A 27,787-nucleotide genomic window follows, 5' to 3' on the forward strand; every position below is an offset into this window, starting at 1 on the left:
TTTGGCCCGATGGGGGTAGGGGCTGCATCTCAGCCAGCCCCTCAGACTAACCTCAGGCAAACTGGCACCTCCGTCCTTCACAGCTCAGGCACATCCTTTCTTTTCCTATGCCTTTTGCTGGTTTCAGGGTCCCCCAGGCCAGTGGTACCACCACAGCAGTCCTGCTCTACCCCACCTTCCTTCCTACGTTCCCAGTCTGTTGACTCCTACAGTCTCTCCTCAGCCCACACCTCCACTGCCCATCACATCCTGGGATACCCGGCCAGCCTCCTGGCGGCTCTTCTGATGCCGGCCTCTCCTCCCTCTGCTCCATCCTCTCCATATCTCCACCCCAGTGAACTTTCAAAACTACAAATCTGGTCACACTACTCTCCTGCTTAAATCTTCCTGTAGCTGACAGTGCTAGTGCTCTGCCCGGATCCCCTCGGATGCCCTTTCCCATTTTGGGGCATCATGCTCCCTTTAGTGTGCTCTCAAGGTTGACATCTGCGGCTCTCTCGGAGGGCTGCCCTTGGCTTCCTGGAGCTACTTTGCCCCTGGGTCACAGCATAACCTGTGAGTGTTCAGTGGGGGTGGGGGTAGGGGTGGTGGTGGTGGTGGTGGTGAAGGAAAGCCTGGCTCCCTTGTCCCAGGCTGGGGCTACTCTGAGGCCTTACACTCCAGGGCTGTTTCCTGGCATCACTAAGACGCCCTCCACAGCTGAGATGGTGCGCTTGCTTGGCCTCTACCCCGTCCGCGGGCCTCCCCTGAGTGCACTTCCTTAGTATGTCACTCAGCATCTAAGATGAATCCCTCAGTGGAAACCTACGCCCACAGTTTAAATCGCAGTCATCTGTCTTTACTCCTCTTGCTCTCTGGAAATCTATCCCATCATATGTATATTTAAGCCACCTCAAACTTCTAGCGCTTCTGCCACACGTTTGTGTCTTAGTACCTGCTTTTTTTCTTCAATTAAAAAAAAAAAATAAACCTCCCCTGCTTCCAAGACCAGCTAGGCAGCCAGCTGAAGGGGCGGACAGAATTAATAGACAGAACACAGTCTATATAATAGACACAACACAATCTATATTATTCAATGGGACAGGGGACCATCAGCCTCAAGGGCTGAGGTGAGGTCCCTCTGATTGCCACGTATTTATTTGCAGGCAAAGAAATACAAGCATAGCAGGAACTCATGCCAGTAGGGATATGCAAGTCAAAGCTCAGCAGTTCTAGTCTTCCTCCCTTCAACAGACCGGGGCCCTACCCAAGGCCATTCCCTTAGGGAGTATCCTGGGAACAATCAGCAAGTTATGCAAATGGCCTTCCGTTCCTGCAAGGGCCCTGCTTCTTAAGTCCCTTGCCTTCATGCTTGATAAGATACTCCCTTCCCGGCCTTTGATTCCAAAGCACAAACAATCTAGTATAGTAATTTATGAGAATGAGCAGATCACATATTTCTCAGCCACCCATTTGTAACTTGCTCTTGCTAAGCTTAAAGCCTAGCAAGAAGGTTGCTATGATCTCCTATAACACTCCCCTCTCCTGCCTCTCGGATTCTTTAAGTCTCTGGACAGTATCACTTCCTTCAATTCTCTAAGGGAGCTAGTTGCTTCCTCCTGTCTCAGGGTGCTCTGTGTAAACTTCACTACAGCACCCATCTCACCAAATTTAACGAGTCTTCCCTGGTGCCTAGCATGGTGCTGGGCAGAGAGCAGGTGTTAAGTAAAGGTTTTTTGAATGAATATTGATCCTCCAAATGTCCTAAGACTCCCTTCTATTGGGCTTCTCAGATCTGGAATCTTTTCTGCCTTCAATCAAAACTCACTGTCCATGTTTCGTTCTCTCAGAGCTCCGTGCTCTATTGCTCATGTTTCTAAGATTGATTAATCTTGTCGGAGGGAAGCAGGGTGGTGGACTGTAAGGAACACTTTCTTCTGGTTTCTTAGGAAACCAGAAACCCGTGATCAAACTATGTGTGGTGTGAACTCTTGGAGCCCCAGTGTGCTCACTTCCTTCAGTAATAAGGTCTAGATGACTTCTCAGAACAGGCTGAAATGAAAGTCTTTTTTTTTTTTTGAGGAGGATTAGCCCTAAGCTAACTACGGCCAATCTTCCTCTTTTTGCTGAGGAAGACTGGCCCTGAGCTAACATCCATGCCCATCTTCCTCTACTTTATACTTGGGATGCCTACCACAGCATGGCTTTTTGCCAAGCGGTGCCATGTCCTCACCCGGGATCCGAACCGGTGAACCCCGGGCCACCAAGAAGCGGAACATGTAAACTTAACCACTGTGCCACCAGCAGGCCCCTGAAATGAAAGTCCTTTGTGGCCTGTGGCCTGGTTTGTCTTGTTCTCTGCCCTCCCAAAACCAGGAATGGTGCCTGCTGCAGAGCATGCTCTTAAATTTCTGTGGAGAGAAGCAACTGACAATTTCAATGGCTACATATTGCTTGGTGCTTCATATATGTTACTTCATTCAATTTTCAAAGTGGTGGAGTCAGGATTTATATGCAGATTTGTATGGCTTTGAAGCCCACGTTCTTCCCATAATACCTTGTGGCCTTTAGGAGAAAAGGCCACCATGCAAGGATTTGTTCCAGTGATGTCTTCTAATGATGGCCGTGGAAGGCTGGAGGAGATCCTGTGGTCCTCTCCTTCGTCTAGCAGATGGGCAACTGCCTCTGCCCCTCACCAACCTCAGGGAGTGAGAGGAGTTGAATTAGGCTGGTGAGTGGAGGGGGCGAGAGGGCAGAAACCTGCTCACTGTGATCTAAATGGGAGTGCCCTGGCAGACAGTGGCCTTCAAGTGCACAGTCCCAGTAACGTGCTGGTAAGCCATCTCTCTAAAAAAAAAAAAAGCCCTGATAGGCAGCTTTTATTGATTTCTGTGGTATATATACTCTCACTATGACTGATTTCAAGCATTCAACAGGAAGTCAGTGACTCATAGTTGGAAGAGATGAGCATCATCAGGCCCCACAGGCCAGTGACCTGTCCAGCACACCCCTGAAACAGTAACGGGGGGCTGTCCCCAGAAAGCCACAGGAAGATCACAGCTTCTGCAGATGCTCTGGGCAGCCTGGGGGAGGCCGAGCTCTCTCCCTGCCTTTTCTGAAGACTGGAAATGATCTCTGCCCCTGATTCTCAGCAGCCATCCCCTGACCTCGATGGCCATCTAGGCTGCCGGCAGGCAAGCCCGCCCTAAAGAGCACTTGCCATCAGTTCTTCAGAGACCAATTCAGGACCTGAAAGGAGGGAGGAGAGAGTGTCGGTGCCATTAGTTATTCCTCTGCCCTCACTTGGATTCGGGCAGTACTTTCCACCCAAATTCCAGGAAATCATAAACACCATACCCTCCCTGGATCGGGCTCACCTGGAGATCAGGCCCAGCTGGAAGGCAGCAGGCATCCCAGAAGCCAGGGTGGAATGAGGGGGCGGGAAAGCAGCGTGAGCCTGGGGCGTGCCCGCTTCTGGTGTGGAGGGACCCAGCTTCCCAGCTGGCACCTAGGAAACTGGCCTCGCTGTGAGGGGCAGGTGCCCTGAGATGGGCAGCTCTCCAGGGAAGAGCAGGAACAGCTCTGGAGGAAAGGGGCCTTGTCCTGGGGATGGAGCTCCGAAAGAAGAACCTAAACATTTTGCTATCTTTGAGTCTTTCTCTCAAGTACCTAACACTTTGCTAAGCACAGAATCAGCACTCAAAAACATGTTGAAGAAGAAATAAGACCTTTATTAGTCCCCAGAGAATTTTTCAATACTAAGGCAAAAAGTAAACTGTAGGAGCAAGGAAGACCAAGAAACACAGATGAACCTTTAAGGGCCTCAAGGCTCCCCCAGGACACAGAGGGGCCTTCTCTTCCTATCACGGGCATGTGGCAGGCAGGAAAGCCGCCACGTTCCACTGAGACAGGCCCAACCACCCAGCCTGAATGAGAAGACGAGCAGAGTTGTGACGTCAGGCCAGGAGGTTTAGAACTTGCTGGTGTAGAGGGTCAAAATCCACTTGGGCACACGGAGAAAGCTGGGCAAGAAGGAGGCCAGCCAGCCCAGGCTGGAGACACGGGTGAGAACGGAGCTCAAAGAGAAATAGTCATCAACGGGGCGGCCTGGGGACAACAGGAAGAGGAGGAGGATTAGACCCCATTTCCCCCCCATCCAACACCCCTCACTTTGGCTGAAGAGACAGAGTTGGGCGTGAGGGAGGAAGGAGCAGGGAGAGAGTGAGGGAGAAGGAACGAGCAGAGAACAGAAGGAAGAGAGGTCCAGGCTGCTGCCAGGCTGAGCTCTTACCATCCACGTCCCGAAGGCCATAGCGTCGAGCAAGGTCACAGGACGGCAGGACCTTCCCACTCAGGCTCAGGATATTGGGGTCTGTGGGCACAGAGACAGCTGAGACGGCAGGGCAGTGGTGCAGGGTGACAAGCTTTGGGCCCAAGGGGACAGGGAACCACTGACACACCACAGGAGCCCTGAATTGTTTCTCTCTGTTCCTAAGAAGGCTCCTGGGCCTCTGGCTCCTGGTCACACCTGTTTCTAAGACTCTCAAACCTCAAACAGGGCATTTGAATCCTTTGGGTCTCCAGAAGCGAGAGAAAAGAAGGGTGTATTCCTCAACCACCTCTGGAGCCAGGACCCAGAACCGGCTGCCACCACCATGCAGACCCTCCATGCCCTCTCTCGTCACCAGCTGTCCCCAGCCTCTTCACCTGTTGCCAAAGCTACCACACATTTGCCACTCATTTCTGTGGTCTCTGCGGATGAGAAGCGATTTCTGACCTGAAACACAGGGGCAGAGACGTGAAGGTTAATCTCCAAGAGCACAGCCCAAGTCTCTCCCCTGCTTTCAGTTTCTGTTCCACGAGAGACACCCTCACCGCTGCCCCCGTGGGACTTAGCAAAACGCTGGAGTCACTCCTCCCCACATCCAGGTGAGCCCTGCAGCCCAGCACCAGGACCCACTGCTTTTCCTATGAGAAGGGACCTGGGGAGGCCAAATATATCTGGACCTTCTAGGTTCGTTCAGTGTAGGGGTGAAGAGTATGGGCTTTGAAGCCAGACAGCCTTTCCTCTTATGGCATATGTGACCTTGACCAAGTTTCTTAACCTCTCTGGGTCTCGGTTTTGCCATCTATAAAATGGTGATAGCATCTCCCCTACAGGATTAAAGGACATAACGTGTGACCAGTGCTCAGCTGTGTGCCTGCCACTGTAAGCACCAGGTATTTCCTCTCTGATCTTGTTACTGTCCTGTCTTTGAGGATGGTGAGGCTGACTCCCCTGCATCCCCTGCCTCCCTTGCCCTCCCCTTGCCAACCAGATTAAACAGGGAATCCTCAGTGTTGTCATCCTTCATCAAGTGATCCTTCAGCAGTTCCGTCTGCACCAACCCTGGCCACAGAGACACGTAGCTGACCCCGTGGCACCGCAGCTCCTGGGCACAGTCAGCAGCGAGCCTGTCACACTGTAGAGGGACAGAAGGCAGGGTGAGAGCCAGGGTACCAGGCCAGTCACCTTCTTCCCCTGCCCTCCCTGCTTCCGCTGAGGATGCCCCAACCCCCTGCCCTTCCCAAGAGCCCTGTCCAGCTGTGCACCTTCCCCAGGGCACCGCCACTCTGGCTGGCTGAGAGGAGCCCAAGAAAAGGAACTGTCCATGGAGGGGCAGTGGGAGAGGTAAGGGCCAGCCGTCGGCCTTACCACTCTGACCACTGGGGATTGGACCTCCTGAGCTGTGGGTACCGTCACTGTCCTATACCTCCCCAACCCCGTGGCACTGGGTCCTCACCGCAGCTTTGCCCACACCATAGGAAACATTGAAGAGATACTGCAGCCCCCCAGCTGAGGAGATGACCACGATGAGCCCTCGGCCAGCTGGTACCATCAGCCGCGCCCCATACACCGAGCACAAGTAGTGGCCTCTAGAAGGTGGGGCAAAGAAGGAGAAGGAATGGACCGTGTTCAGGGCTGGCCTGGGTGCTGTAGCCCTGGTGGCTTCCTCTGCCCCTAGCGGCTGTAGCAGCTGGGAGGCCCCGTGGGGTAGCCGCAGACCTGGCAAATTAAGGGATGGAGGCCACATTCTGGGAGGAACAAGGGTAAAATTAACTGTTGAAGGATGAGAAACAGCAGTCTTTAGAAGATGTAATGGAATAAAAAAGCTCTTCCATAATAGCAATAACAAACCTAAAATAGCTCAGGGGGCAAACATAGAAATATATAGGATCTACATGGGAAAACTATAAAATTCTGTCTGATATAAAAGAACAAGTACACACACAATCTGTTCAAAGAAGAATCAACATGTAAAACATCAGTTCTACTTAAATTAATCCATAGATTCAGTCAATTTGAGATATATCTCAAGAAGACTTTTGGAGGAATTGACAAAATAATCTAAAGCTCAATGAGAATAAACATGTGAGGGGCTGGCCCGGTGGCATAGTGTTTAAGTTTGTGTGCTCCATTTTGGCAGCCTGGGGTTCTCTGGTTTGGATCCTAGGCACGGACCTACTCAGCGCTCATCAAGCCATGCTGTTAGGGGGTCCCACATACAAAACAGAGGAAGATTGGCACAGATGTTAGCTCAGCGACAATCTTCCTCAAGTAAAAAGAGGAAGATTGGCAACAGATGTTAGCTCAGGGCCAATCTTCCTCACCAAAAAAAAAAAAAAAGAAAAGAAAAGAAAAGAAAAAGAAAAACAAAACCCAAAGAACTAGAAATGGGCAATGCCACATTCCTTAACCTGCAAACAGGTACCTTCCACATCCTTATCTCTTCCTGGTAAGGGTTTTGAGCCTACAAGGCAGAGGCCCAGACCCTGACCCAAGTCCTGGTGAATTCTCCAAGGTAAAGGCCAGTTTGTGAGCCTCTTGGAAGCCCACCAACACTTCCTCTTACCTTCCGCACACAGGTTCACATATACACTTACTGTGCCTTCCCTCTGTGTTACCTTAGGCTGGGCTTTCCTTTTGAAACTATAACTCTCTCTACTGATTTTCATTTGGAGGGTCCTGTTTCCCATGCAAAGGAAATTTTTTCTGGTTACCAAGTATGTGTGTATTTTTACCAAAAAAATTATGGACAAATGTGAAGACCAGTATAATCCTATTCCCCTCATTACCACTCCTTCCTCCCTTGACTGAGATATAGCTACTATTAACAGCCTAGTATATAGTCTGTCAGGTTTTTTCACATAAATATTTCTTGGGTTTTTGTTTGTTTGTTTGTTTTTTGTTTTCACTGGGAAAGATTTGCCCTGAGCTAACATCTGTTGCCAATCTTCCTCTTTTTTTTTTTTTTTTCACTTTTCTTTTTAAACACCATGCCACCAGGCTGGCCACTGGGTTTTCTTTTCTTGCCTCTGGGCTGACCATTGCCCTCTGTCCTCATTCTCTTTCTTCCACTTTGGAAATCACAATTGCTTTCTAATCCTGCTTCCTTGGGATTGCCACTAGAGTACCAGATTTGAAGTCGTGGGTGGTCTTAAACACTGTAGTCAAAGATTTGCAGATAATCTCTTGGTTACTCCCACAGGTGGCTGATCATATCAAGAGTGTAGTTTCTGAGAGGGTACCACTCAGGGTACCACTGTTCCAAAAATAATAAACAGAGACAAAACTGATGTATATCATGCTGGGTGAACTCAGGCTGTGTTTCACCTCCTGTGCCAGAGGTCTGTGTAACCCCATGACAGCTCTGCCCTCCCAGTGCTGTCCTGGGAGTGCCCTTGTCTGTGGGTCTGGAGTGAGGATGTGGAGGCCAAGATGGCCGGCACCCATTCTTTCTTAGTGACCTTCTCTCGATCTAAAACAACACAATTTTTTCCTCTAACCATTTTTGAAAATACCCACTGTGGGTGGTGTGCATTACTGAGGGAGGCAGCTCCCTTCTGGGTTATGCATTGGGAAAGGCAGAAAGCGAGGCAAGAGAAAGCCCCAAGGCAGGTTCAGATGAAAATTACTGATGGAAACAAGGCAAAAGGTGATGTTCCCAGGTACAGCCTCACCTGGATGGAACTTCTCCAGAGGTAACTGAGACAGATGGGACAGGAGAGAAGAAAGAGCAGGGGGAGGGCAGAGGGAAACGCAGAGGGTGTACGGGGAAAGGCCTGTGCCCTTGGCCTGCTGAGTGAGTGAGGGAAGCCCAGGCCCTTGCAGCAGGGAATGGAGAACACCCACCTGAGTCCCACGTTGTTCATATCATCCCACAGGGAGGCGGGGCTTTCCCAGAATGGCTTCTTAGCATTGGTCAGGATTGCCTGGAAGGCATAGGAAGGGTGATGAATTGGATGATCTGAAGGCAGGAAGGTATGAGGGGCTGGATAATGGAAGGGACAATGAGGACTCAGGGGTCAGAGGGGGAGGTCAGGAGTGTGGAGTTTGGATCAAGTTCAAAGGGCTACCTGGACTCCAGCATAGGCATTGTTGACCAGCACGTCCAGACGGCCCTGTTCCTCATTCACTTGCTCAAATAGGCTTTGCACTTGACTCTCCTGGCTTGAATCACACACCACCGGCACACAGCGGCCCCCTCGGGATTGCGCCTGGAGGGGGACAGAGGGGATATGAGCTCACGGTAGCGCATGAGTGTGAGACAAAATTCAGCTCCCCTTAACTCCCAGCTTGGGAGCTGAGAAGCCAGTCATAGGAATCAGAGCCAATAGCTGAGGGAACATGGTGGGCAATACTGCCCTCTGGTGTCTGTTTGAGGAGTTTCAGGAATGCTAGGTCCTCCCATTATAGAGCAAAGTGGATTGGGATCCCGGGTTTAAAATCTACAGACATTTACTGGGGCCAACCATGTGCAAAGCATTGCACTCTGCATGTGGAAGGTAAGGGACAGACAAGGCATGGAGGCTGCTCTTGAGAAATGAGGGTCTGTCTTTTTTTCATCCTTGGTCATTCCCATCTTGCATGCCCTTAGCTCCCACCTTCACCACTCACATAGAACCCCTACTCAATCCCAGCCCTCTTACCCTCACTCCACCAACACCCCTGCCTGGTAAGTGGGAAATCAAAGCTCTCAGGCACGATCTACTTCTACTTCCCGTTCTGCCTCACCGTCTACAAATGTGCCCCTATCCTCTAACTTCAGAGGAAGAATACCTTATTCAAGAACTATTGTCCAGATCCAGGCTCTGGGTCCCACCCTTTGACCTCCTTACCTCCTAACTGCTCACCTGACCTCCAGTCTTTCTGCCTTAACTTAATTCTTCATACTCCAGACAGTATGAACTACCTAAAACATAAATCTGTTCAAAATCTTCCAACGGGATCACCATCTCTTAGAGAAAAAGGCCAAAGTTCTCTACTGGCTTCTTCCAATACCCATTGTGTCCTCTCTGCAGACTCTCGCCTACCACTCCGTCCTTGTACCTTTATGCTCTGGCATTATTTCTCACAATATCCACACTCTTTCACCATCGTCCCTCTGCTCGTGTAGCTCCCTTTGCTGGAATGGTTTTCTTAACTTCCTTCACCTAACTCTTACCTTTCAAGACTCAGTTCAAGAACCATTTCCTCCAGAATGCTTTCCCTAACCACTCCCCCATTTTCTCTCGATACCCACTGGTGCTCCCAGAACATTCTGCGCCTATCTCCCTCTTATCACTTACTTCATTCGCATTACATTGAAATGATCCATTTCTGCCTCTGACTTCCTGCTAGCCTCTATCTTTTAAAAGCAGAATTATATATTATTAATCTTGCTAACCCCAGTGCTTCATGCAGTACCTAGCAAACCAAATGTACCCAAATATTTATGTAACTGATATCCAGCAGAAAAGTCAAATAAAAACGTACAGTTCAATAAAGTCTTGCCTAAAATAGGGAAAAGCACAGGTCCACAACTCTTTAGTTGCAATTCCAAAATCCCTAACACAGAGCTAACACAGAGTTTTTTCATAAAACTAACTTGGTGGCTAAATTTGACCTGATCTGAAGTTGTTTATGGGGTTTATTTACCCAATTTGAGTTAATAGTCATGTTGGGTTGAGTATTATTGTTTCAGGTAACCGATTAGGAGTGGTTAATGGGACAGGCTCCCTCAGGTGGTTTCTGCCCCTGTGGTTCTAGGGGAAGGACTCACCTCCTGAGCAGTGACCTGCAGCGTGTCCAGATGACGGCCAGTGATGTACACTGTGGCACCAGCTTGGCAGAGCTGCAAGGCGATGCCGCGGCCGATACCCCTGGAAGCCCCAGTCACCACGCACACTTGGCCCTTCATGGGAGCTGCCATGACTCACAAGCAAAGAGGGAAATCTGTGGAAGCAAAGACTTGCTCTGAAGGAAGGCTGCAGATTGTCTACTCTATGGGGAGGGGACCCCGAAAGTGGTAGGAGGGGGGGCCAAGGTTGGGATCCTTTGAGGGGAGAGAGGTTTCAGAGGGGGACAGCGGAGTGCAGGCCACAGGGCAAAGTTGGCTGTCTCTTTCGGGAGGCCCAGGAGTGAAGAACGGGGCTGGGTGGCGCTGTCCAGGGCACCTACTGGGACTCTGAGTAGGGCTGACTAGGGGGGAGCTCCGTGCGGCGTCCTTCATGGCGCATCCGCACAAAGTCTTGGGCCATCTGGAGCTCTCGCCCAACCCCGGCCCAGTCAGGCGGAGCCCGGAGGAGGGGCTTCTGGATCGGAGGTGTGCACGCAGCCCAGGGACCCTGGACCTTAAGTGGGGAGAAGTCCCACTCCTCCTACCTGCCAACTTTGCTGCTTCTGGACTTCCTTTGCTGCCTGGGGAGTCCTCGCGCCGCCTCTCTCGTAAGGTTCTCGGAATCGAGAATTTAGATCCTCCCGCCGGGGGGGTGGTGAGGTGACTACGACGCGGTTAGAGTCCGAGGCTGGCGTGGAAATCCGTATACTGCCCGAGGTTCAGCGGGCAACGTGGAGATCAGGATCAAAGAGCGCATCAGCGGCTCCGGGATACTTCTGGGCGGGGCCAGGACAGGCGCATGGAGGCGGGGCGGTCTGGAGACACACCCCCTCCGGCCGGCTCGAGCGGTCGCTGGACTATGACGCGTACTCTGCGCAGCGAGCGCGCTGGCTTTTCTAAGCTCTGTCTGGGCCTGGCCCACGCTTGGTGGCAGGAGGCTTCTCCGGTGTCCAAGGGAGCCGGTCCCGGAGCGCTCATGGGGCTGGGGCCGCGCTCCCCGCACAAGGCGGGGCGTCGGTTCCCAGCTGGTGGCAAACGAGGCCGCGGGGCCAAGGGGTCGGGGCGCCCCCCACCAGGCCGCCGGCGACAGCCCTGCCCGCCTCCGGACGGGCGCTCGGAGCCGGCTCAGGATGCGCTGCCCCACCTGAGCCCCGAGGCTCTGGGGTACTTCCGCCGGGCGCTGTCTGCGCTGAAAGAGGCCCCCGAGACCGGAGAAGAACGAGGTAGGGAGCAACTTCGCGTGGGACCGAGAGGAACTTGGGCATAAAATCCGGACAGGCGAGGAAATTTTCGTGGGTCTCCATGGCACGGAGACTTAGTTCCATCTCCCATATCCTCTTTCTAGCCCTCCCCGCCTCCCAGCTTGGCCTAACCAAGAACATAACCCTATCCTCCTCTCAGTCTCTTTAAAATATTTCTTTCCTTGTCTTTCCAGAGCTGATGGTGCACAATGTTTTGAAGGAGGTTGAGGCTCAGGCCCTAGCCTTGGCCACGAACAGGACTGGCAGTGAGATGCTGCAGGAACTGTTGGGGTTCAGTCCCCTGAAACCGCTGTGTCGAGTATGGGCTGCTCTGCGCTCCAACTTGCGCTTTGTGGCCTGTCATCGATGCGGGGTCCATGTACTGCAAAGCGCTTTGCTGCAGCTGCCTCGGTTGCTGGGGACCCCTGCAGAGGAGGAGGAGGAGGAAGAGGAGGATGGAGATAGGAAGGATGGTTCCTTAGAGACCCTGGAGGAGCTAGTCCTGGGACTCGCCGCTGAGGTGTGTGATGATTTTTTTTTCTACTGTGGAGACACACATGGCACCTTCGTGGTCAGAACTCTCCTGCAGGTGTTAGGAGGGACTCTCCTGGAGTCTGAGAGAGCCAGGCACCGTGGCTCCCACTCACCTGGTAAGTATTACAAGAGAGGGAAGTGGACCTAAAGGAGAGTTTAGGAAGTTCAGAAGGAGAGAGGGAGCAGAAGAGTATTTCTTCATGACCTTGAAGAATTAGCAGAGAAATTAGGACAGGGTTTAGCAGGCCAAAGGTTAGTGTGTGCAGAGGCCCAGAGGTGAGGACGCCTAGATATGTTTAGGGGACAGCCGTTAGAAGAATGGGGCAAGGGGAAGAGGTGATTCATTTGAGCATTGGATTTCAAACTTTTTTTAAACCACCACTCACAGTAAGAAATCTATTTTTTTTTTAAACAAGACTCAACATACATATGTGTATATATACACATATTAGATTCAAGCAAAAGTTCAGGAAACATTACTCTTACTACATGCAACCCACTTTGATGTTTTCTTTCCTTATTTATTCTGTTCTGTGTATTCCATTAAAAAAATGTCTCTTGAGACCCACTAAATTGATTTCGTGATACACTCAGGCAGCAGCCCACATTTTGAAAAACTCTGGGAAATAAGGGTAGAGAGTTTAGGTAAGGCTTGATTTTGGAACACCTCAAATTCCTGGCTGAGGAGTTTGGACTGTCTCTTGTGAACCATGGGGAAGCTGGTTGAAGTTTTTTAGAAAAATTAAAACAAATGTAATCTGAGTTCACTGATCCAGACGAGAAGAGACATTGAGTTGTACCATATGCGTTCTGCATCTCCAAGCTGAATCCCTGTTCATCTGTGGAATTCTCCCTCCTGGATGGCAGTTTGTGATCTCACTCCTGCACACGTTCTTGATCTTCCTTCAGAAGCACAAAGGGCCCCAACTCGGGACTGTAAGCCAACTGATTTTGAGGTCCCTGAAACCTTCCTGAATTGCCTTCGGGACCTGAGCTCCTGCTTTCTGAAGGACATTGCTGGTAAGGAGGGAGATGGGAGGCTCTAGGATCTACTTTTCTGGGAGTTATTATCAAACAAGGCCCATATTTAGATCAGTGTTATTCCTCTTCAAATCTGATCTGGTTTGATGTTGCAAAGATTCTGTATGGACTCTTTGTGTCCATAGTCCCTTGTACCGTGTTACTTGAGGTTTGAGGTTGTCCAGGTCATCTGGATTTGGGGAAAGCTGCTTTTATTATTTCTGCCTTCTCTCCACAGTGTTTATCACTGACAAGATCTCCAGCTTCTGCCTTCAAGTGGGCTTACAGGTCTTACACCGCAAACTGCCCCAGCTTTGTGCCCACCTCTGCAATGCTGTGATTGGCTACCTGAGTAGCCGCAATTCTTCAGCAGATGGCAGGTATGGTCGGGGCCTCAGGATTGACCCAGGTTGATGGACCTGTGTGAAATGAACGAGGTGATGTGGGTATTTTGGATGGAGTGGAGTTAAGAGTACCCATTCACCTTCTGCTTGTCCCTAGTCCCCTCCTGCTGTTTCTGCGGGATCAGACGAGCTCCAGACTGCTAGAGCAGGTGCTACTGGTGTCGGATCCCCCGAGGCTTCAGAGCCTCTTTGAGGATCACTTCCAAGGGCAGCTGCAGACCCTGGCTGCACATCCTATTGCCAACTTCCCTTTGCAGCGTTTCCTGGATGCGGTCACTACCCCTGAGCTGGTGAGTGGGGAACTTGACTGGGTCTGTTTCTGCACTCTGTTGTTTGTGTTATTCTCATTCAGTCGGCCTTATTTTATTGTGTGCCTGCCTCTGTATCTCTGACAGTGTGCTGGCCTTTTCTCTTGAAAAGTTGTTCCCTGGGGGTTTCCCAGAGCTTAGGGTGAAGATGCCTTCTTCCCAGAGAGGATTTGCTTTGGCTTCTCTCAGGCGCCACTACCAGCAGGCGACTGGCTTAATCCAAGTTCACAGCTTGAGGTTCTGTGGCCCACTCATCTTGGCTACAAATCCACATGAGGGCTGGAGCTGTTGCCATGGCCTCTCTTTTCCTTTGCTGCTTAGCACCAAGGCATGCTTCCCCGGATCTCCTGGGTTGGGAGTTAGGGTGGAAGGGCAGATTTCATTTTCCCTTACCCTGAGAGTGTGGCCATTTAAAGTCTCCTCTACATGTGAGGCAGCACCTCCAATCCTGCTCTCTTGTCTTGGACCTTCCTTATCTGGCCAAACCAAAGTTCTGATAATGGCAATGCTTTTATGTTTTATCTAGCATTTTTAGTTGTTTTTGGCAGGAAGCTTTCTTTGAATAACTTAGCCCACCATTACCAGAATGCCAAAGATTCTTTACCCCATGTCTCCGCTAGCTATCGCCCATGTTCAAGGAGCTGAGCCCTGCCCTGGAAGCTGTGTTAGCCCAAGGTCACCCAGGGGTCATCGTTGCCCTGGTGGGGGCCTGCCGCAGAGTTGGGACCCACCAAGCCCAGGTCCTGCAGCTGTTGTTGGAGGTGAGTGAGTGTTACCCACAACCCATTTATGCCCTCAGTTCAAATTCCACCTGTTAAGACTTAGCTAATCTTTTCTTTCTTTTTTTTTTGGAGGATTGGTCTTGAGCTAACATCTGTTGCCAATCTTCCTTTTTTTTTTTTTTTCTTCTCCCCAAAGCCCCAGTACATAGTTGTAGGTCATTCTAGTCTCTCTGTGGGATGCTGCCACTGTCTGGCTTGATGAGCGGTCCATAGGCCTGTGCCGTGGATCCGAACCGGAGAACCCCGGGCCGCTGAAGTGAAGTGTGGGAACTTAACCACTCAGCCACGGGGCCAGCCCCAAGACTTGTCTGATCTTCAGTGGTTGTATCTCTGGGACCCAAGAGGTCTCGTGCTCAGGGAGTTCAGATACAGGGCAGAACGAGGCCAAAGCATCTCACAGTCCTGCAAGGAAAACTACCTCCCAGAACGAAGAGAGAAGTTTATTTAAGACATAAATGTTTATTCAACCCCTGTTGTTTGTATAGAGGCTGGGGATACAGAAGGCAGGCGAAGTCCCGTCCTTGCGCAGCTTACATTCTTGTGGAGTTAGGTGTTCTCACCTCTCCTGAATGCTTTCCCCTGTCAGAAGGTCGGGTTAGGGATGAGGTGGTTCTCAGAGTCATCATGTTTTGTCTTCCCTTCTAGGCATTCCACTGTGCAGAGCCCTCTTCCCGGCAAGTGTCCTGTGTGCCTCTCTTTGCCACTTTGATGGCTTATGAGGTGTACTATGGACTGATGGAGGATGAGGGGGCAGTGCCTGCGGAGCACCAGGTGAGGTAGGGGAGAGGCCAAGCCAGTGACTAATTGGGGACCAGGCCTCCCAGGGCTTAGGAAGCCCCTCACCACTGAGGTGAGGGTGGTGAGATCTCTGGCTCCATCCCAGTGAAGGTGGCAGTCTGGTGGTTACCTCCTAAATTCCCTGTCTCTGTCCTCCCAGGTGGAAATGGCCACAGCCAGGGCCCTGGGGGAAGTGACGGTGCTTGGGTCTCTACTGCTCCAGCATCTGCTGCACTTCTCCACTCCTGATCTTATACTTCGAAGTCTGGGTGCCTTGACAGGACCGCAGCTTCTGAGTCTGGCCCAAAGCCCTGCTGGTTCCCACGTGCTCGATACCGTCCTGAGCAGCCCCTCCGTGACGCGCAAGCAGCGCCGCCGTGTGCTGAAGACCCTAAAGGTTAGACTTCTGGCTTCTGCTTTGATTCCTCTGCCGTCATCCACTGAGAGAATGTGAGCTTCCCAGGACTGTCCTTCAGAGTCACAGAGAATATGTAGTTCCTAGATTGTTACGACTCAACCTCTAAACTTCCAAAAACTTTACCTCCCCCGCCAACACACTTTTGTGGCCTGCCATAGAGGGACCTATCTTGCTTGTCTCAATGCAGGGACAATATGTAGCTCTGGCCTGTAGTCGCCATGGCAGCCGTGTGCTGGATGCCATCTGGAGTGGAGCAGCCTTGGGGGCCCGGAAGGAAATTGCTGCAGAGCTGGGTGAGTACTGGCACCTCTCTCTGATCTTTCCAGACTTTCTTTCCCTCACTCCAGTAGCTGGGTGGCTGGGTAGTGGACTTAAATTCAGCAGAGACTTCAGTTCCAAAGGGTGGTCTCGGCTTGGGTTCTTAGCAGTCAGCTCTCTGCTTCTCCTCTGCTGATCGTGCAGCCCTGTGCGCCCACCCCTTCTCCCAGCATCTCTTCTTTGCAGATTGAGGTGTTAAGTCTATACCCAGGCAGGCACAGGGTCCAGGGAAAATGGAGGGACCTTCACCCCAAGTAGAGTCTCTTCAAGCGTGGGTGGGTGACTGCATGGTGATACTGAACATGAATGGTTCCCTTTGCAGGGGAGCGGAACGAGGAGCTCTTAAGAGACCCTTTTGGCCACCATGTGGCTCGAAATGTGGCCCTGACTACCTTCCTGAAGCGGCGAAAGGCTTGGGAACAGCAGCAGGGGGCAGTGGCCAAGCGGAGACGGGCTCTGAACTCAATACTTGAAGACTGAGGCCTTTGGATCTGGGACTGGGTGTTGATGGGGGAGGGGAAAGGGAGTATCTATCCTGTCCTCTTCCTAGTTTAAATTGGAGTCAAAGACTTATTGATAAACATTTTTATATTTTTATTGGACATGTGTTTGTTATTTTTTGGGGGAAGGTTTCAAACAAATAGAGATGTCAAGGTAAAGTCAGAGAGGGCTGCCCTCAGTGCACTGGGGAGCTTAGGGAAAGGAAGAGTTGTAAGGACATCTAGATGTAGCAGCAGTCAGGGAGGGATCAAGATGCCTGGGGCCAGGCTTGTGGCCTTTCAGGCTATGTGGGAGGCTGGAGAGATGGCTAGGCAGGGACAGCATTCTTCAGGAATAGGCATAGGCTAGGGGTGTAAGGCATTATGCTGATGGAGTCTGTTACAATGGGGTCAGAGGACACTGGGGGAATCAGGTAAGTTATCTGGTCTGCACTGTCTGCACAAGTCTGCGGGTCCCCAAACTTGATGTTGTCAGAGTCCTTACAGTCTGTCTCTTGGAATGAGTAGTGGCAGAAGCTCAGAGCCCCTTCTCAGTAGCGATGGAGGCGACCCTGACGCTGCAGCTGCCACTGCTCAGCCCCTTCTACCACATGTCGAAGGGTGGAGGAAATTCCCAGCAGTATATGGCCCAGGCCTTGCAGCAGAGCGGAGATCCATCGGAGGAGCTCCCTGAAGGGCAGACAGCAGGAAGTCAGACGGGTAGGGGAAGGGAGGGGAAGCCGGGAGGAGGCCGTGGAGCTGGGGGCTGGGGGTTTCCACAAGGGGTAGGAGAGTGCAGGAGAGGGAATTATGGGGACTGCAACTCTAGGGATGGGGAAGTATGACTTGGTCTCTGACCTGAGTACTTTCTTTGGGCCGAGTCCTTGTATGTCACAACTCATGGAGTAGAGCCCGTAGAATGTGGCTTTGATGTTCAGGCTGCCAAAAAGGTCTCGAGGGTTTTGCTTGTATACGTCGAAGGTGATGCGGGCGATGTCCTTGCTGTGCTTGGGCTTCTCCCGGCCCAGACCATAAGACAGCACCCTGCTCTGTAGGGCACCCCCATCAGTGCAATGGACCCTCACATACTGACACCCACCACTAATCCCCATCAGCACCAGGACAGACCTGCCCTTGTCTGGATTGTTTGTCCACTATAAGGTGTCCTTGACAACTCATCTCTCCCATTGCCTCTGCCCCCAAGATCAGGGTCAGGCAAGAGAACAGGCTTGCGAGAGAGAAGGACTGGTGACCTATAGCAGTCCCCGTGTGGGCCTCACCCTGATGGGGCTCCAGCTCTGCCCGGACTCCAGCACCATCAGGCACGTGTCATCCTCCAACAGCTGGAAGAAGTCCTCGCTCTCCACGGCTGTCCCGTCCTCCTCTAGCACCAGTGTCAGCACTCCGCTCAGCAGCAGGGTCTCCAATGCCTAGGCGACCGGTGGCGGGAAGCAGGAGGGAAGGGGCAGAGCTTATCCTGTGCTACTTCCCTTCCAGCAGCCCGCATCCCTCTGCTGGGCCCAGACACGGGTTGATATCCCAGCTCTTCGCCCCGGGGCTTTGCCATCCTTTCAAATGGCTCTAGTGTTCTTAGTCGTTGGGGAACCCTCACTGAGGGCAGATGGTTTTTTCCTATTTGCTCCTGCTTTGCTCCTACCATGTCATCGTCATCTCCCTGTGCTTCCCTCTAAGCCACTCCTGCTGGTTTGAAACTGATAAGCTGGCCAGGTTCTCTGGAAGTCTATCGTTCAGGAATGGGTATAGGCTAGGGGTGGAAGGCATTATGCTGGTGGGGCCTGTCACATGGGGTCTGATCTCCAATGTCCCTCCTCACTTTCCCCCATGCTTACAGAGGTATCCAGAGCTGTTTTCACTCACACTGACTTATCCTTGAGTCTTCTATGTAGCACTGTACACACATTATCCTCTACTCCTTTCAGTAGCCCTAAGGAGTAGCTATGTCATTCCCTTTTTATAGATAAAGAAACTGAGTTTTGATAGGTTCAATAACTTCCCAAAGTTTGATGTTAGGAGGTGGCAGAGTTAGGATTTAAACTTGTTTTATCTTATGACTTGCCATTTTATACTGATTTCTGAACTCCATCCCTCCCTATCTACTCCTTCCCCTACCCTCAAGGAAAAGCCCACTCCTTGGGGAAAAAATGAATTGACCCAAGTGCAGCAGAGGTCATTGCCCCCTCAGTCCCCCCTCTTCAGCCCTTTCTGCTGTCATTCCAAATTCTCACTCTTCTTGAGCCCCTTGGCTGTCCCTGCAACAGAACCCAGGGACTTGGCTCCCTTACCTTGTCTAGCAGTTCCTGTCGGGTGGCAGCTGTCAGACCTTTCCGGGTGGTCCGCTTGTGATCACAGACACGGAAAGGTCGCTGGGGTGGTGGAGCTGAGGTCCAGACCCTACGGCCAAACTCAGAGCTCATATTGGATACTGACCTGGTAGTTGGGAAGAAAGGTCATGAAGGAGTGAGGGGTTTGGTGGGTGCAATGGGGATGATGGGCTGGAGAGTTAGGGAGGGAGGGAGGGATCTGGGTTTGTAGCCTAGGGAGAGGGAGAGACCATGGAAAGGGGTGGGGAAGCGGTGGCTCAGGGCTGGACAAGCCCCCAGTGCAAAGCCGGGGCGAGGAGGGGAGGGGTGCAGCTCGCCAGGCTCCTAGGGGCTGAATGGAGTTCCATTGCCTTGCCTGTATCCCCAGAGTTGGAGAGTGGAGAGGAGGGTTAGAAGTCACCTGAGCAGGCCGCTGGGGTTGAGGGCGGAGAGGTACTCCATGGTGGCCGGAAGGCGCAGGAGAGTCCTGGGCCGGGTGGTTCTCTGCTGTGCTGGGGCTGAAGTGGTGGTGTTTTCTGTTACAGAGCTGGGACCTCAGCCACAGGGAGGTGGGGGATGAGTCAAGCCCGGACTCTGGCCCCCCAGGCCTGGCCAGTAAGAAGGGCAAAGTCCAAGGGGAGGGAGCAGGGGAGGGACCTAGATGGGGTCTTAGAGGAAGGATTAAGGCCCAGAGTTGCCCGGCAAAAGCCTGGAAGTTTGTGTGTGTGTGTGTCTCTGGTGGCGGCACCCGATGTGAGGGTAAATGGGAACTATGTGAGAGAATGGAATGTGGTGTCTGGTGTTTTTCTTTCTATGGAGGGAATTTCTAGGAAGAGTTTCTGGCTCCCAAACTGTGAGAAGCCGCATTATGTGTGATTTGCACCGTACATGCTGCCACCTAATGAAAGCCATAAACTGCAGCTTTAAGACGAGGGAGGCGGGGCTGAGGATGGGATCTTGGTCAGGGCTTGGAGAAAATGGGAGGTGAGGCAGTGTGCCTGGGTTGGGGGTGGGGAGAGGATGGGTCCTGATCCATGGATCCAGGATCAACAGGATCCTGTCTGGGAGACTCTGCCTTTCTACTCTCCTGCTCTTTTCTCCATGGTCTAGGGCAGGGGCTAGCTCAACATCTCTCTGGCTTCATTCTCCAGAACTACCTGCTTCAGCCACACTGGACTAGTCACTTTCTCGGCTTTCTCCTTTGGCCACTTAATGGGCACGAGGCAGATGTGAAGGGGCGGGAGGTGTCCTTTGATGGCATCAGGACTTTAGCTTTGGTGCCCCGTCCCATCTCTGATTTCAGCTGTGATGGATGGTTGTGTGGAAGCTCAAGACTCTTGCTGACAGTGGACCCCTCACGTGAGCACACGTCTCTCTGCTTTCCTCCTAGGAGTTTGCCTGAAGCTGTGGCAGCTTACTCAGCCCTCCCGACAAGTACAGGCTGCAGGTGTGTCTAGGGGCATTAATACCTCTAGGACAGCCAGCAAACAGTGGGCGAGCCGGCATAAATGCCCCAGGCTCTGTCTCTCTGGAAGGCATTCTGTGTCCTTCTCAGGCCTGATGCCTACTAAAGGGACTCAAGAGCACGCCCTCATTGGCTCTCCTCTTCCCTCTCTTCCTCTGCTCCTCACTCCTGCTTCCTGAGCTGACCTCTCACATACAGAATCACCTGTACAGACGCCCTCTACTCAGGCTCTGCTTTGGAGGGAACCCAAACGGAGACAATACTGGTGTCCTGGCTCCTGAGGAACCCTCAGTTCTGGCTGTTGACTGGGCAGGGGCCTTTCTTTCCCCTTCCTTCAACTTTATCAATCTGCCAAGTCCCCCTCAAATTTCCTCATTTCCAGGCTTTGCCTGACTTCTCCACCCAGAGAAGGCTTCTTTCCAGTATGTCTCCACCACTGCACTCTTTCCTTTCCTCTTGTTCCGAATCCTGATGTAGCCCTGTTGTGTGGTCTCTTCACAGATGTGTTATGAGTCCTCAACCAGCTTATAAGCCCCTGACACCTCCATGCATCTCCCCTTTCCCCTAGAACTTAGCATTGTGCTTGCCACTGAAAGCTGTCATTGACAGCCCAGTGAGAGCCCTGGGGGAGGAATGACTGGGTCAGGGCCCAAGGCAAGACAGGAGAGGGGTAGGTGGGAAGCTGAGGAAAAGGGGGCTCAGCAGGGTCAGGAGTGCAGAAAGGTGAGGCTAGAGCAGCTGGCGGAGTGAGTGGTTTGGGTCACCTTCTCTGTGAGGGCAGCCAGGGAGGCCAGGAAGCATACAGGCTTCAAGGCCAGAAGCACTGCGACCGGAGCTGAGGGAGGGATGAGTGCAGAAGCAGGACCCAGGGTCAGGATTCTGCAGTGTCCCTCCTCACCCACACAGCCAGGGAAGCGTGTCTGCACCCCTTAAGCTTTTCCAGTTCCGGAGAGGCAGGTTCTCGCATGCCTGGATGGTTAGTGATGGGAAGGAGTCGGGTGAGGGAGGGGCCCCAGCAAAGGCTGAGAGGAGCCCCACCTTGTCCCTCCCTCTTCTCACCTCACCCTCTGCAAACCTGACAGGCACAGGACAGGCAGCGACACCTTGCCTTTCAGCTTCCCCAGGCCCTTCGCTGCCCCCAACCCTGCCAGCTCCCAGCTGGGTAAGCAGATCTGCCAACGCGCCGTTACTCCCCACCATGTGCTTTTGCCCTGAGGTATAAGGAATGAAGCTGAACAAAGAAGGAGGGGCCAGGCTAGAGGGGTGGAGGTGGAGGTAGTGACAGCCTGGGAGTTAGGACTGGGGAGGTCAGCTGACTGAAAGCAAGGATTTGGGTTCCAAGAAGTAGGCTTGAGTTGGGGCTGGGGTCCTGAGAGAGGAGAGGCGGGCTGCTGGGAAGTAGGGGCAGGTGCAGTCCCTCTCACCGGCATCCCCCACCCCCGCCCGCCCCGCCCGCCCGCCAACATGGGCTTTTGCGCCACCACTGAACGCGCTCTATGGCTTTTCCAGCCCCTTGTAGGCGCAGGAGGATGTCGGTCTGCTACCGTCCCCCGGGGAATGAGACGCTGCTGAGCCGGAAGGCCTCACGGACCACAGGCTCGGCCTTCCTTCTGCTGGCGGCACTGCTGGGGCTGCCCGGCAACGGCTTTGTGGTGTGGAGCTTGGCGGGCTGGCGGCCCGCACGGGGGCGACCGCTGGCGGCCACGCTCGTGCTGCACCTGGCGCTGGCCGACGGCTCGGTGCTGTTGCTCACGCCGCTCTTCGTGGCCTTCCTGACGCGGCAGGCCTGGCCTCTGGGCCAGGCGGGCTGCAAGGCCGTGTACTACGTGTGCGCGTTCAGCATGTACGCCAGCGTCCTGCTCACCAGCCTGCTCAGCCTGCAGCGCTGCCTGGCCGTCACGCGCCCCTTCCTGGCACCGCGGCTGCGCAGTCCGGCCCTGGCCCGCCGCCTGCTGCTCGCCGTCTGGCTTGCCGCGCTGCTGCTCGCCGTGCCGGCCGCCGTCTACCGCCACCTCTGGGGGGACCACCTGTGCCAGCTGTGCCACCCGTCGCCGGCCCACGCCGCCGCGCACCTGAGCCTCGAGACTCTGACGGCCTTCGTGCTTCCCTTCGGGCTGGTGCTCAGCTGCTACAGCGCGACGCTGGCGCGGCTGCGGGGCACCCGCTGGCGCACCGGGCGGCACGGCACGCGGGTGGGCCGGCTGGTGAGCGCCATCGTGCTCGCCTTCGGCTTGCTCTGGGCGCCCTACCACGCGGTCAATATTCTGCAGGCCGTGGCCGCGCTGGCGCCGCCCGAAGGGGCCCTGGCGAGGCTCGGCGGGGCGGGCCAAGCGGCGAGAGCTGGAACGACGGCTTTGGCCTTCTTCAGCTCCAGCGTCAACCCGGTGCTCTACCTCTTCACCGCCGGCGATCTGCTGCCCCTGGCAGGTCCTCGCTTCCTCACTCGGCTCTTTGAGGGTTCCGGAGAGGCCCGAGGGGGCGGCCGCTCTAGAGAGGGGACCCTGGAGCTCCGAGCTACTTCTCGACTCAAAGTAGTGGGGCAGGGCAGGGGGAATGGAGACCCCGGGGGCGGGGCGGAGAAGGACAGTCAGGGATGGAACCCTTGACACCAAACCCTGCACCCGGGCCTGCTCTTTCCTGTCTCCTTCCGTCGCCCCCCAGAACTCAGGGAACCGCTCTGGAGCATTTGCGGATCCTTCTCCGATGTAGTTTGGAACTATCTGGGCAGAATTATTATACACCTGGGGCAGGCCTAGGTTCTTCCAAACTGAGGGGTTGTCGTGGTGATGGTCCATGTGAGTGAATATTGTGTACTCGCAGGCTGGCATATGCTCATGTGCCAGAGCTGCTTATTTGTCGCCAACAGCTATGGTGAAATACGCTGGGCAGCCATTAGATGATGGCTTAAGCTTGCGCCCCCTGGTGGTGCATCATGACTGAGCTGTGTTGAAGCTGCCTGGTTCCCTGCTGGGTCAAGCCAAGGCTGGGCAGCACCAGCCTTCAGTGGCATCCTAGCCCAGGTGGCCTGGTTCCCGGAGGCCAACTCATAGAACCACTCTGAAAATAAAGAGAGAAAGAGGAAGGAAAGGTAAGGACGCTTGGATGAGGAGTGGGGCTGAGGTCCATTCTCTGGAGTCTGTAAGGGTTTGGCTCTGGAAGGGGAAAGTCAATGTGTGGGGTTTGAAAGGAATGTTTTCCTGTCTTGCGGTTGGTACAGTGGGGGAGGGGCCCTGGGAGTCTGAGACTTATCTTTCTCTCTGAATCCAACTCTCCCCCCAAAGGTCACTTGACTCAAAAATTTGCCCAGGAGCAGGCACAGGCTCACCCAGGGGATGTTTGGGGGTTGGGGACAAGGGGCTATGGGGAATGGTGTAGATATTTGGACAACAAAAAGAATTTTTCAGGGAGGGGCCACCTGTCCTTTCTCTCCGTTTTCTCTCTGCCAAGTCTTGACTCCTCTCAAGCCTTCCAGCTGTTCCTCACCCCCACTCCCCAACACTTCTCAGCCCCCCATCTTTTGGAAGCTTCCCATCTCTAGCTCTCAAACCTGTTCTGGACCTTGATGCTTTTCAGTTTGGGGATGTAAGATGAGATTCTTTTTATGGGACGTCCACATGCACACACCTGTAGTCAGGGTGACCAGTGCCTCCCGATTTGCCCAGGACTTTCCCAGTGTTGGCACTGGAAGGCTCTTGTCCCGGTCCCCTCAGTCCCTGGCACATGGAGATGGTTGGTTCCCTCAGGGGTCACCCTGACCATCACCCCAACTTCTGCTTTCGTGCTTCTTCACACCACCCAGGCAGAGGCCAAGAGAGAGCCAAGGAAATCCAATCCTCAGGGTCACAGCAGGGTCACCAAAGCTCCAGGGGTGGAGCTCTAGACGTGGGGGGGGGCAGGGAGTATGCCTAGAGTATCTAGTCTGGGGTGGAAGAAGAAAGACCATTGAAAGAGATGGAGGTGGGAGGCAGCTTGGGAGAGGAGGCAAAGACAACCCAGTTTCCATCAGAACAGGCCTCTGAGTCAGAAGCTTCTATCCCCAAACAGCGACTGCGGGGGCTTCTTCCTGTCCTCGGGCACCGGGTCAGAGGCTCCTAACTTCCTCTGTTACATATGCCTGTGTGGTCAGAAAGCCCTTCCTCAGCTCTACCTTCAGTTCTTGCTGTGGTTTCAGCCCAGTGCTTTTCATCATATCTTCTGCCTGACAGCTACTGAGTCAACGCGGTGGTGGCTCTTCTCAAAGCAGAGGAAGTGGGGACACTGCAAAGGGTAAGGGACCTCAGTGACCACCGGTACACTCTGCATCTTTCCTGAGAAGTGACAGATTTGAAAAGGAAGCAGGAAGCCTCATGGTCAGATTGAAGGAAAGACTTTCCATTTCTTAGCTTCTGTAGGAGAGCTCCAGAAGAGGAGACTGCCCTCCTTCCGGGCAAGGGGAAGAGTGCTCCTTTTAGGGACTGTTTCCCTTTCCACATTCCTGGTCTCTCCTCTTGGCAGGGCACTGTCCCCACTCCCTCATGCCTGCTGCCTAAACTCAGCCCCTACTTTCTCTGTGTGTCGAAGGTGGGACTGACAGTCGGCTGTGGGAAGGTAGGAAAGAGGTGGTGCTGACCTCCTTGCCCAGCGCCCAGACCTTAAATCCAAACTCATGTGGCAGCGCAGCCACATGGGCAAGAACAAGGCGAACGGTTGGGAGAAGGGGGAGAAATTGGCATTTTAAGTGATACTAAAGAGACTCTTTGGACTTTCGCTTCTACCAGAGAGAAGGGAAAAGTGATTGACCTAGAATGGAACCAGTCCTTTTGAATGAGGGGAGGGATTGGGGGTGCAGGAAGAGAGACCTCTCCCCGGACTCTGCTCATGGCTTGAACGCAAGCCAAGGACAGGGTACTGTCCTCTTTAAGTCACGATGTTGCCTAACCCAAACTCTGAACCTAGCCACACCTCCAACCTACACTTCCTATTAATTTAAAAATCTACACCCTTCACACAATATAAAGATAGCCCGTATTCCGGCCTCTTAATCTGAGCCCATTTCCCATCTCCGGCTTCCCTCTCTCCTCTTGGATGACATAATTTATTACTCTGTTCGCTTCTCCAGTCTAGACCTGCATCTGAGGTCACACCCCAGCCTACTCACTCCCCGCACCCCTCTTTCCTCTCTCACTGCCCCTTCCTGGGCTCTTCTCATCTGGCCCCACCCCTGAGGAGTCCTCCTCCCGGCTGGGCTCTTCTGGAACACAAAGACTATTCCCTCTTCTAGTGAAGGGAGGGAGTAGGAGTTTCAGCCCCTCCCTGAGGACGATGTGTCTTCCCCCTGCCCTGCTCCGTAGTACTTCCTCTCTGGCTGACTTAGCTGACAGCACCCAGGCCCAGGGCCAGGCCCCTGGCACTGGGACAGATCTGGGGATAGGCTACACCACTCTGCCCTGACCCTGGGATTGGCACCAGCTTCCAACCAGTACCTGGAAGAGCCTGTAAGTAAGTATCCTGGGAGTAGGAGAGGTGATGGTGGGGCGGGTGCAGCCATGAGAGAAGGTACTGAGGAATTTCCAAAGACAGCCTTACCAGTGATAAAAGGACTTGGGAGGATTTGTTCTTGTCTCTTATCCACAAACTTCTCCCCATCCCTGTTATTCCTGGTGGACCCTGGGCATCTCTGGGGAGAGTAGGCAGGTGACTGGAGGAAGTCAATGGGACTGCGGTGGCTAGGGGCCTGGCAGGGTACAGAGGAGCTAGCCTTTGGAGGGGTGCAGCATTGGTAAGGAAAGCCCCCAGTTTGGAAGGAAGCTGAAAGGGTGTGGAAATACTGCCGCTGCTGTTGCCGTTGCCATATATTTTGCTATTGGGTCTGTGGGCAGGAAGGGGCCCTGTGGCCCAGTCAGGAAGTCAGTCTTTCTACTCAGCTGGATCCCCTTAAGACAGGTCAATTGGCAGTGATGAGGGCAGTATATTGCACAGGTCCGTCTGACACTGCTGATCTTGGAGACAGACTCCAGTATTCAGGCTAAGTGTGTCCAAGGTGTCAAGAAACCCTTGGTCCCCCACCCTCATGAGTGTGTCCACTCTCACTCTCCAGGTCCTTGCAATGGCCACAAACATTACATCTCCTGTAACACCCTCCTCAGTAAGTGGCATGGTCATCCCTCTGCTGGCTATCATCCTACTGTCAGTGGCGCTGGCTGTGGGCCTTCCTGGCAACGGCTTTGTGGTGTGGAGCATCCTGGTAAAGATGCGGAAGCGCTCTGTCACTGCCCTGCTGGTGCTGAACTTAGCTGTGGCTGACTTGGCTGTAGTGCTCACTGCCCCCTTTTTCCTCCACTTCCTGGCCCGAGGCACCTGGATTTTTGGATCAGCTGCCTGCTGCCTGTTCCACTATGTCTGTGGAGTCAGCATGTATGCCAGTGTCCTGCTTATTACGGCCATGAGTCTGGACCGCTCGCTGGCAGTGGCCCTCCCCTTTGTGTCCCAGAAGATCCGCACCAAGAGGATTGCCTGGCGGCTGCTGGCAGGCCTCTGGGTGGTGTCCTTTCTGCTGGCCACGCCTGTCATCGTATACCGCAAAGTAACCTCGGGACGCAACAACAGGACCCTGATCTGCTTCCCAGTGTACCCCAGTGAGGGACACAGGGCCTTCCACCTGCTCTTCGAGGCCATCACTGGCTTCCTGCTGCCCTTCCTGGTCGTGGTGGCCAGCTACTCCGACATCGGGCGCAGGCTGCAGGCCAGGCGCTTTCGCCGCAGCCGCCGCACGGGTCGCCTGGTGGTGCTCATCATCTTGACCTTCGCTGCCTTCTGGCTGCCCTACCACGTGGTGAACCTGGCCGATGCGGGCCGCGTGCTGGCTGGCAAGGCCTCTGGGTCCGGGCTGGTGGGGCACCGGCTGTTCCTGGCCCGCCAGGTGCTCATCGCGCTGGCCTTCCTGAGCAGCAGCGTGAACCCCGTGCTGTACGCGTGCGCCGGCGGCGGCCTGCTGCGCTCAGCGGGCGTGGGCTTCGTCGCCAAGATGCTGGAGGGCACCGGCTCCGAGATGTCCAGCACGCGCCGTGGGGGCACCCTGAACCTGACTGTAAAGGGCGCCCCCACCTCCCCCGAGCCTGCACCCTCCGAGAGCCTCACTCTCTCCACCAACCCTCTCGAATGAAGCGAACCCAAGTGGGCCTGGGGGTATGGTGATGGCGGAATGCCCCCTTGCCAGCCTGACCCAATTTCTGTACCCCAGGAGGAGAACTCATGTTGGGGGTGGAGCGGAAGAAGGGGGGGGGGAGGGCCGAGTAAGGGCGGAGTGAGAGCCTGGCTCCCGAGGCAGCTTTACAATTAAAACTGAGTCTGAAATTGGGTCAACTCTGTATGTGGGGCGTGTGTATTATGGGGGATTGGGGTGCTCCTGGGCGCCCTTATGGGGGACCTTCTCAATAGTTGAGAGTCACATCCTTTAGTTTCCCATGATTTTCAGTTGTGGAAGGGACACAGAGACGTAGAAATCAGACCCCTCCTCCCCTCCTCTATTCTGAGGCAAGCCATCTGCAGCTCACCCTTAGAGCCAAACAGGTCCGCAGACTCTTGAAGGCGCTGACCAAGGAAGACCACCCATTTGGGCTCATC

General features: G+C 53.7%; 5 protein-coding genes across 9 annotated transcripts; 3 read left to right on the forward strand and 2 right to left on the reverse strand.

Annotated features, from left to right (window-relative positions):
• Positions 1-3,689: 3,689 nt before the first annotated feature.
• DHRS1 (dehydrogenase/reductase 1) lies at positions 3,690-10,917 on the reverse strand. Its single transcript, XM_023623078.2, has 9 exons — positions 10,664-10,917; positions 10,062-10,234; positions 8,377-8,517; positions 8,153-8,232; positions 5,763-5,895; positions 5,295-5,441; positions 4,687-4,756; positions 4,271-4,351; positions 3,690-4,086 (listed from the first exon to the last, which is right to left on the reverse strand). Exons 2-9 carry the CDS (start codon positions 10,209-10,211, stop codon positions 3,950-3,952), a joined length of 939 nt encoding a protein of 312 aa, XP_023478846.1. The 5' UTR covers positions 10,212-10,234; positions 10,664-10,917; the 3' UTR covers positions 3,690-3,949.
• A 60-nt stretch (positions 10,918-10,977) lies between these two features.
• Positions 10,978-16,522, forward strand: NOP9 (NOP9 nucleolar protein). 2 transcript variants are annotated; one of them, XM_023623039.2, is made up of 10 exons: positions 10,978-11,341; positions 11,554-12,009; positions 12,761-12,913; positions 13,152-13,293; positions 13,415-13,607; positions 14,246-14,386; positions 15,053-15,178; positions 15,345-15,581; positions 15,790-15,895; positions 16,243-16,522. In XM_023623039.2, exons 1-10 carry the CDS (start codon positions 10,978-10,980, stop codon positions 16,398-16,400), a joined length of 2,076 nt encoding a protein of 691 aa, XP_023478807.2. In that variant the 3' UTR covers positions 16,401-16,522. The 2 variants fall into 2 exon arrangements, with proteins under 2 accessions (XP_023478807.2, XP_023478816.2); XM_023623048.2 differs by having other exon boundaries at positions 12,803-12,913.
• Positions 16,491-22,083, reverse strand: CIDEB (cell death inducing DFFA like effector b). 3 transcript variants are annotated; one of them, XM_070262343.1, is made up of 6 exons: positions 21,777-21,890; positions 19,142-21,154; positions 18,703-18,847; positions 17,680-17,829; positions 17,258-17,448; positions 16,500-17,089 (listed from the first exon to the last, which is right to left on the reverse strand). In XM_070262343.1, exons 2-6 carry the CDS (start codon positions 19,180-19,182, stop codon positions 16,951-16,953), a joined length of 666 nt encoding a protein of 221 aa, XP_070118444.1. In that variant the 5' UTR covers positions 19,183-21,154; positions 21,777-21,890; the 3' UTR covers positions 16,500-16,950. The 3 variants fall into 3 exon arrangements, with proteins under 3 accessions (NP_001420456.1, XP_070118444.1, XP_070118484.1); NM_001433527.1 differs by lacking the exon at positions 21,777-21,890 and having other exon boundaries at positions 16,491-17,089; positions 19,142-19,301; XM_070262383.1 differs by lacking the exon at positions 19,142-21,154 and having other exon boundaries at positions 21,777-22,083.
• LTB4R2 (leukotriene B4 receptor 2) lies at positions 21,243-27,526 on the forward strand. Its single transcript, XM_070273380.1, has 2 exons — positions 21,243-21,347; positions 21,695-27,526. Exon 2 carries the CDS (start codon positions 21,715-21,717, stop codon positions 22,789-22,791), a length of 1,077 nt encoding a protein of 358 aa, XP_070129481.1. The 5' UTR covers positions 21,243-21,347; positions 21,695-21,714; the 3' UTR covers positions 22,792-27,526.
• On the forward strand, positions 25,517-27,526 carry LTB4R (leukotriene B4 receptor). 2 transcript variants are annotated; one of them, XM_023623087.2, is made up of 2 exons: positions 25,517-25,663; positions 26,262-27,526. In XM_023623087.2, the coding sequence occupies exon 2, from the start codon at positions 26,271-26,273 to the stop codon at positions 27,324-27,326; it is 1,056 nt and encodes a 351-aa protein (XP_023478855.1). In that variant the 5' UTR covers positions 25,517-25,663; positions 26,262-26,270; the 3' UTR covers positions 27,327-27,526. The 2 variants fall into 2 exon arrangements, with proteins under 2 accessions (XP_023478855.1, XP_070129494.1); XM_070273393.1 differs by having other exon boundaries at positions 25,517-25,659.
• Positions 27,527-27,787: the final 261 nt, after the last annotated feature.

This window comes from Equus caballus, chromosome 1 (genome assembly GCF_041296265.1).
Source record: "Equus caballus isolate H_3958 breed thoroughbred chromosome 1, TB-T2T, whole genome shotgun sequence".
Classification (NCBI taxonomy): Eukaryota; Metazoa; Chordata; class Mammalia; order Perissodactyla; family Equidae; genus Equus; species Equus caballus.

Bases quoted from the DNA above. Each gene is read 5' to 3' on its own strand.
- NOP9 (XM_023623039.2), top strand. From the start codon at position 10,978: ATGACGCGTACTCTGCGCAGCGAGCGCGCTGGCTTTTCTAAGCTCTGT. The intron at 15,179-15,344 runs GTGAGGTAGGGG...CTGTCCTCCCAG, and splicing joins CAGTGCCTGCGGAGCACCAG to GTGGAAATGGCCACAGCCAG. The intron at 15,582-15,789 runs GTTAGACTTCTG...GTCTCAATGCAG, and splicing joins GTGTGCTGAAGACCCTAAAG to GGACAATATGTAGCTCTGGC.
- LTB4R2 (XM_070273380.1), top strand. From the start codon at position 21,715: ATGTCGGTCTGCTACCGTCCCCCGGGGAATGAGACGCTGCTGAGCCGG.
- CIDEB (NM_001433527.1), bottom strand. From the start codon at position 19,182: ATGGAGTACCTCTCCGCCCTCAACCCCAGCGGCCTGCTCAG. The intron at 18,848-19,141 runs GTGACTTCTAAC...CCCAACTACCAG, and splicing joins AACCCCAGCGGCCTGCTCAG to GTCAGTATCCAATATGAGCT. The intron at 17,090-17,257 runs GTCAGAGACCAA...TCTGCCCTTCAG, and splicing joins GGCCCAAAGAAAGTACTCAG to GGAGCTCCTCCGATGGATCT.
- DHRS1 (XM_023623078.2), bottom strand. From the start codon at position 10,211: ATGGCAGCTCCCATGAAGGGCCAAGTGTGCGTGGTGACTGGGGCTTCC. The intron at 8,518-10,061 runs GTGAGTCCTTCC...GTCCCCCTCCAG, and splicing joins TGCAGGTCACTGCTCAGGAG to GCGCAATCCCGAGGGGGCCG. The intron at 4,352-4,686 runs GTGAAGAGGCTG...CTGTGCCCACAG, and splicing joins TGTGGTAGCTTTGGCAACAG to ACCCCAATATCCTGAGCCTG.
- LTB4R (XM_023623087.2), top strand. From the start codon at position 26,271: ATGGCCACAAACATTACATCTCCTGTAACACCCTCCTCAGTAAGTGGC.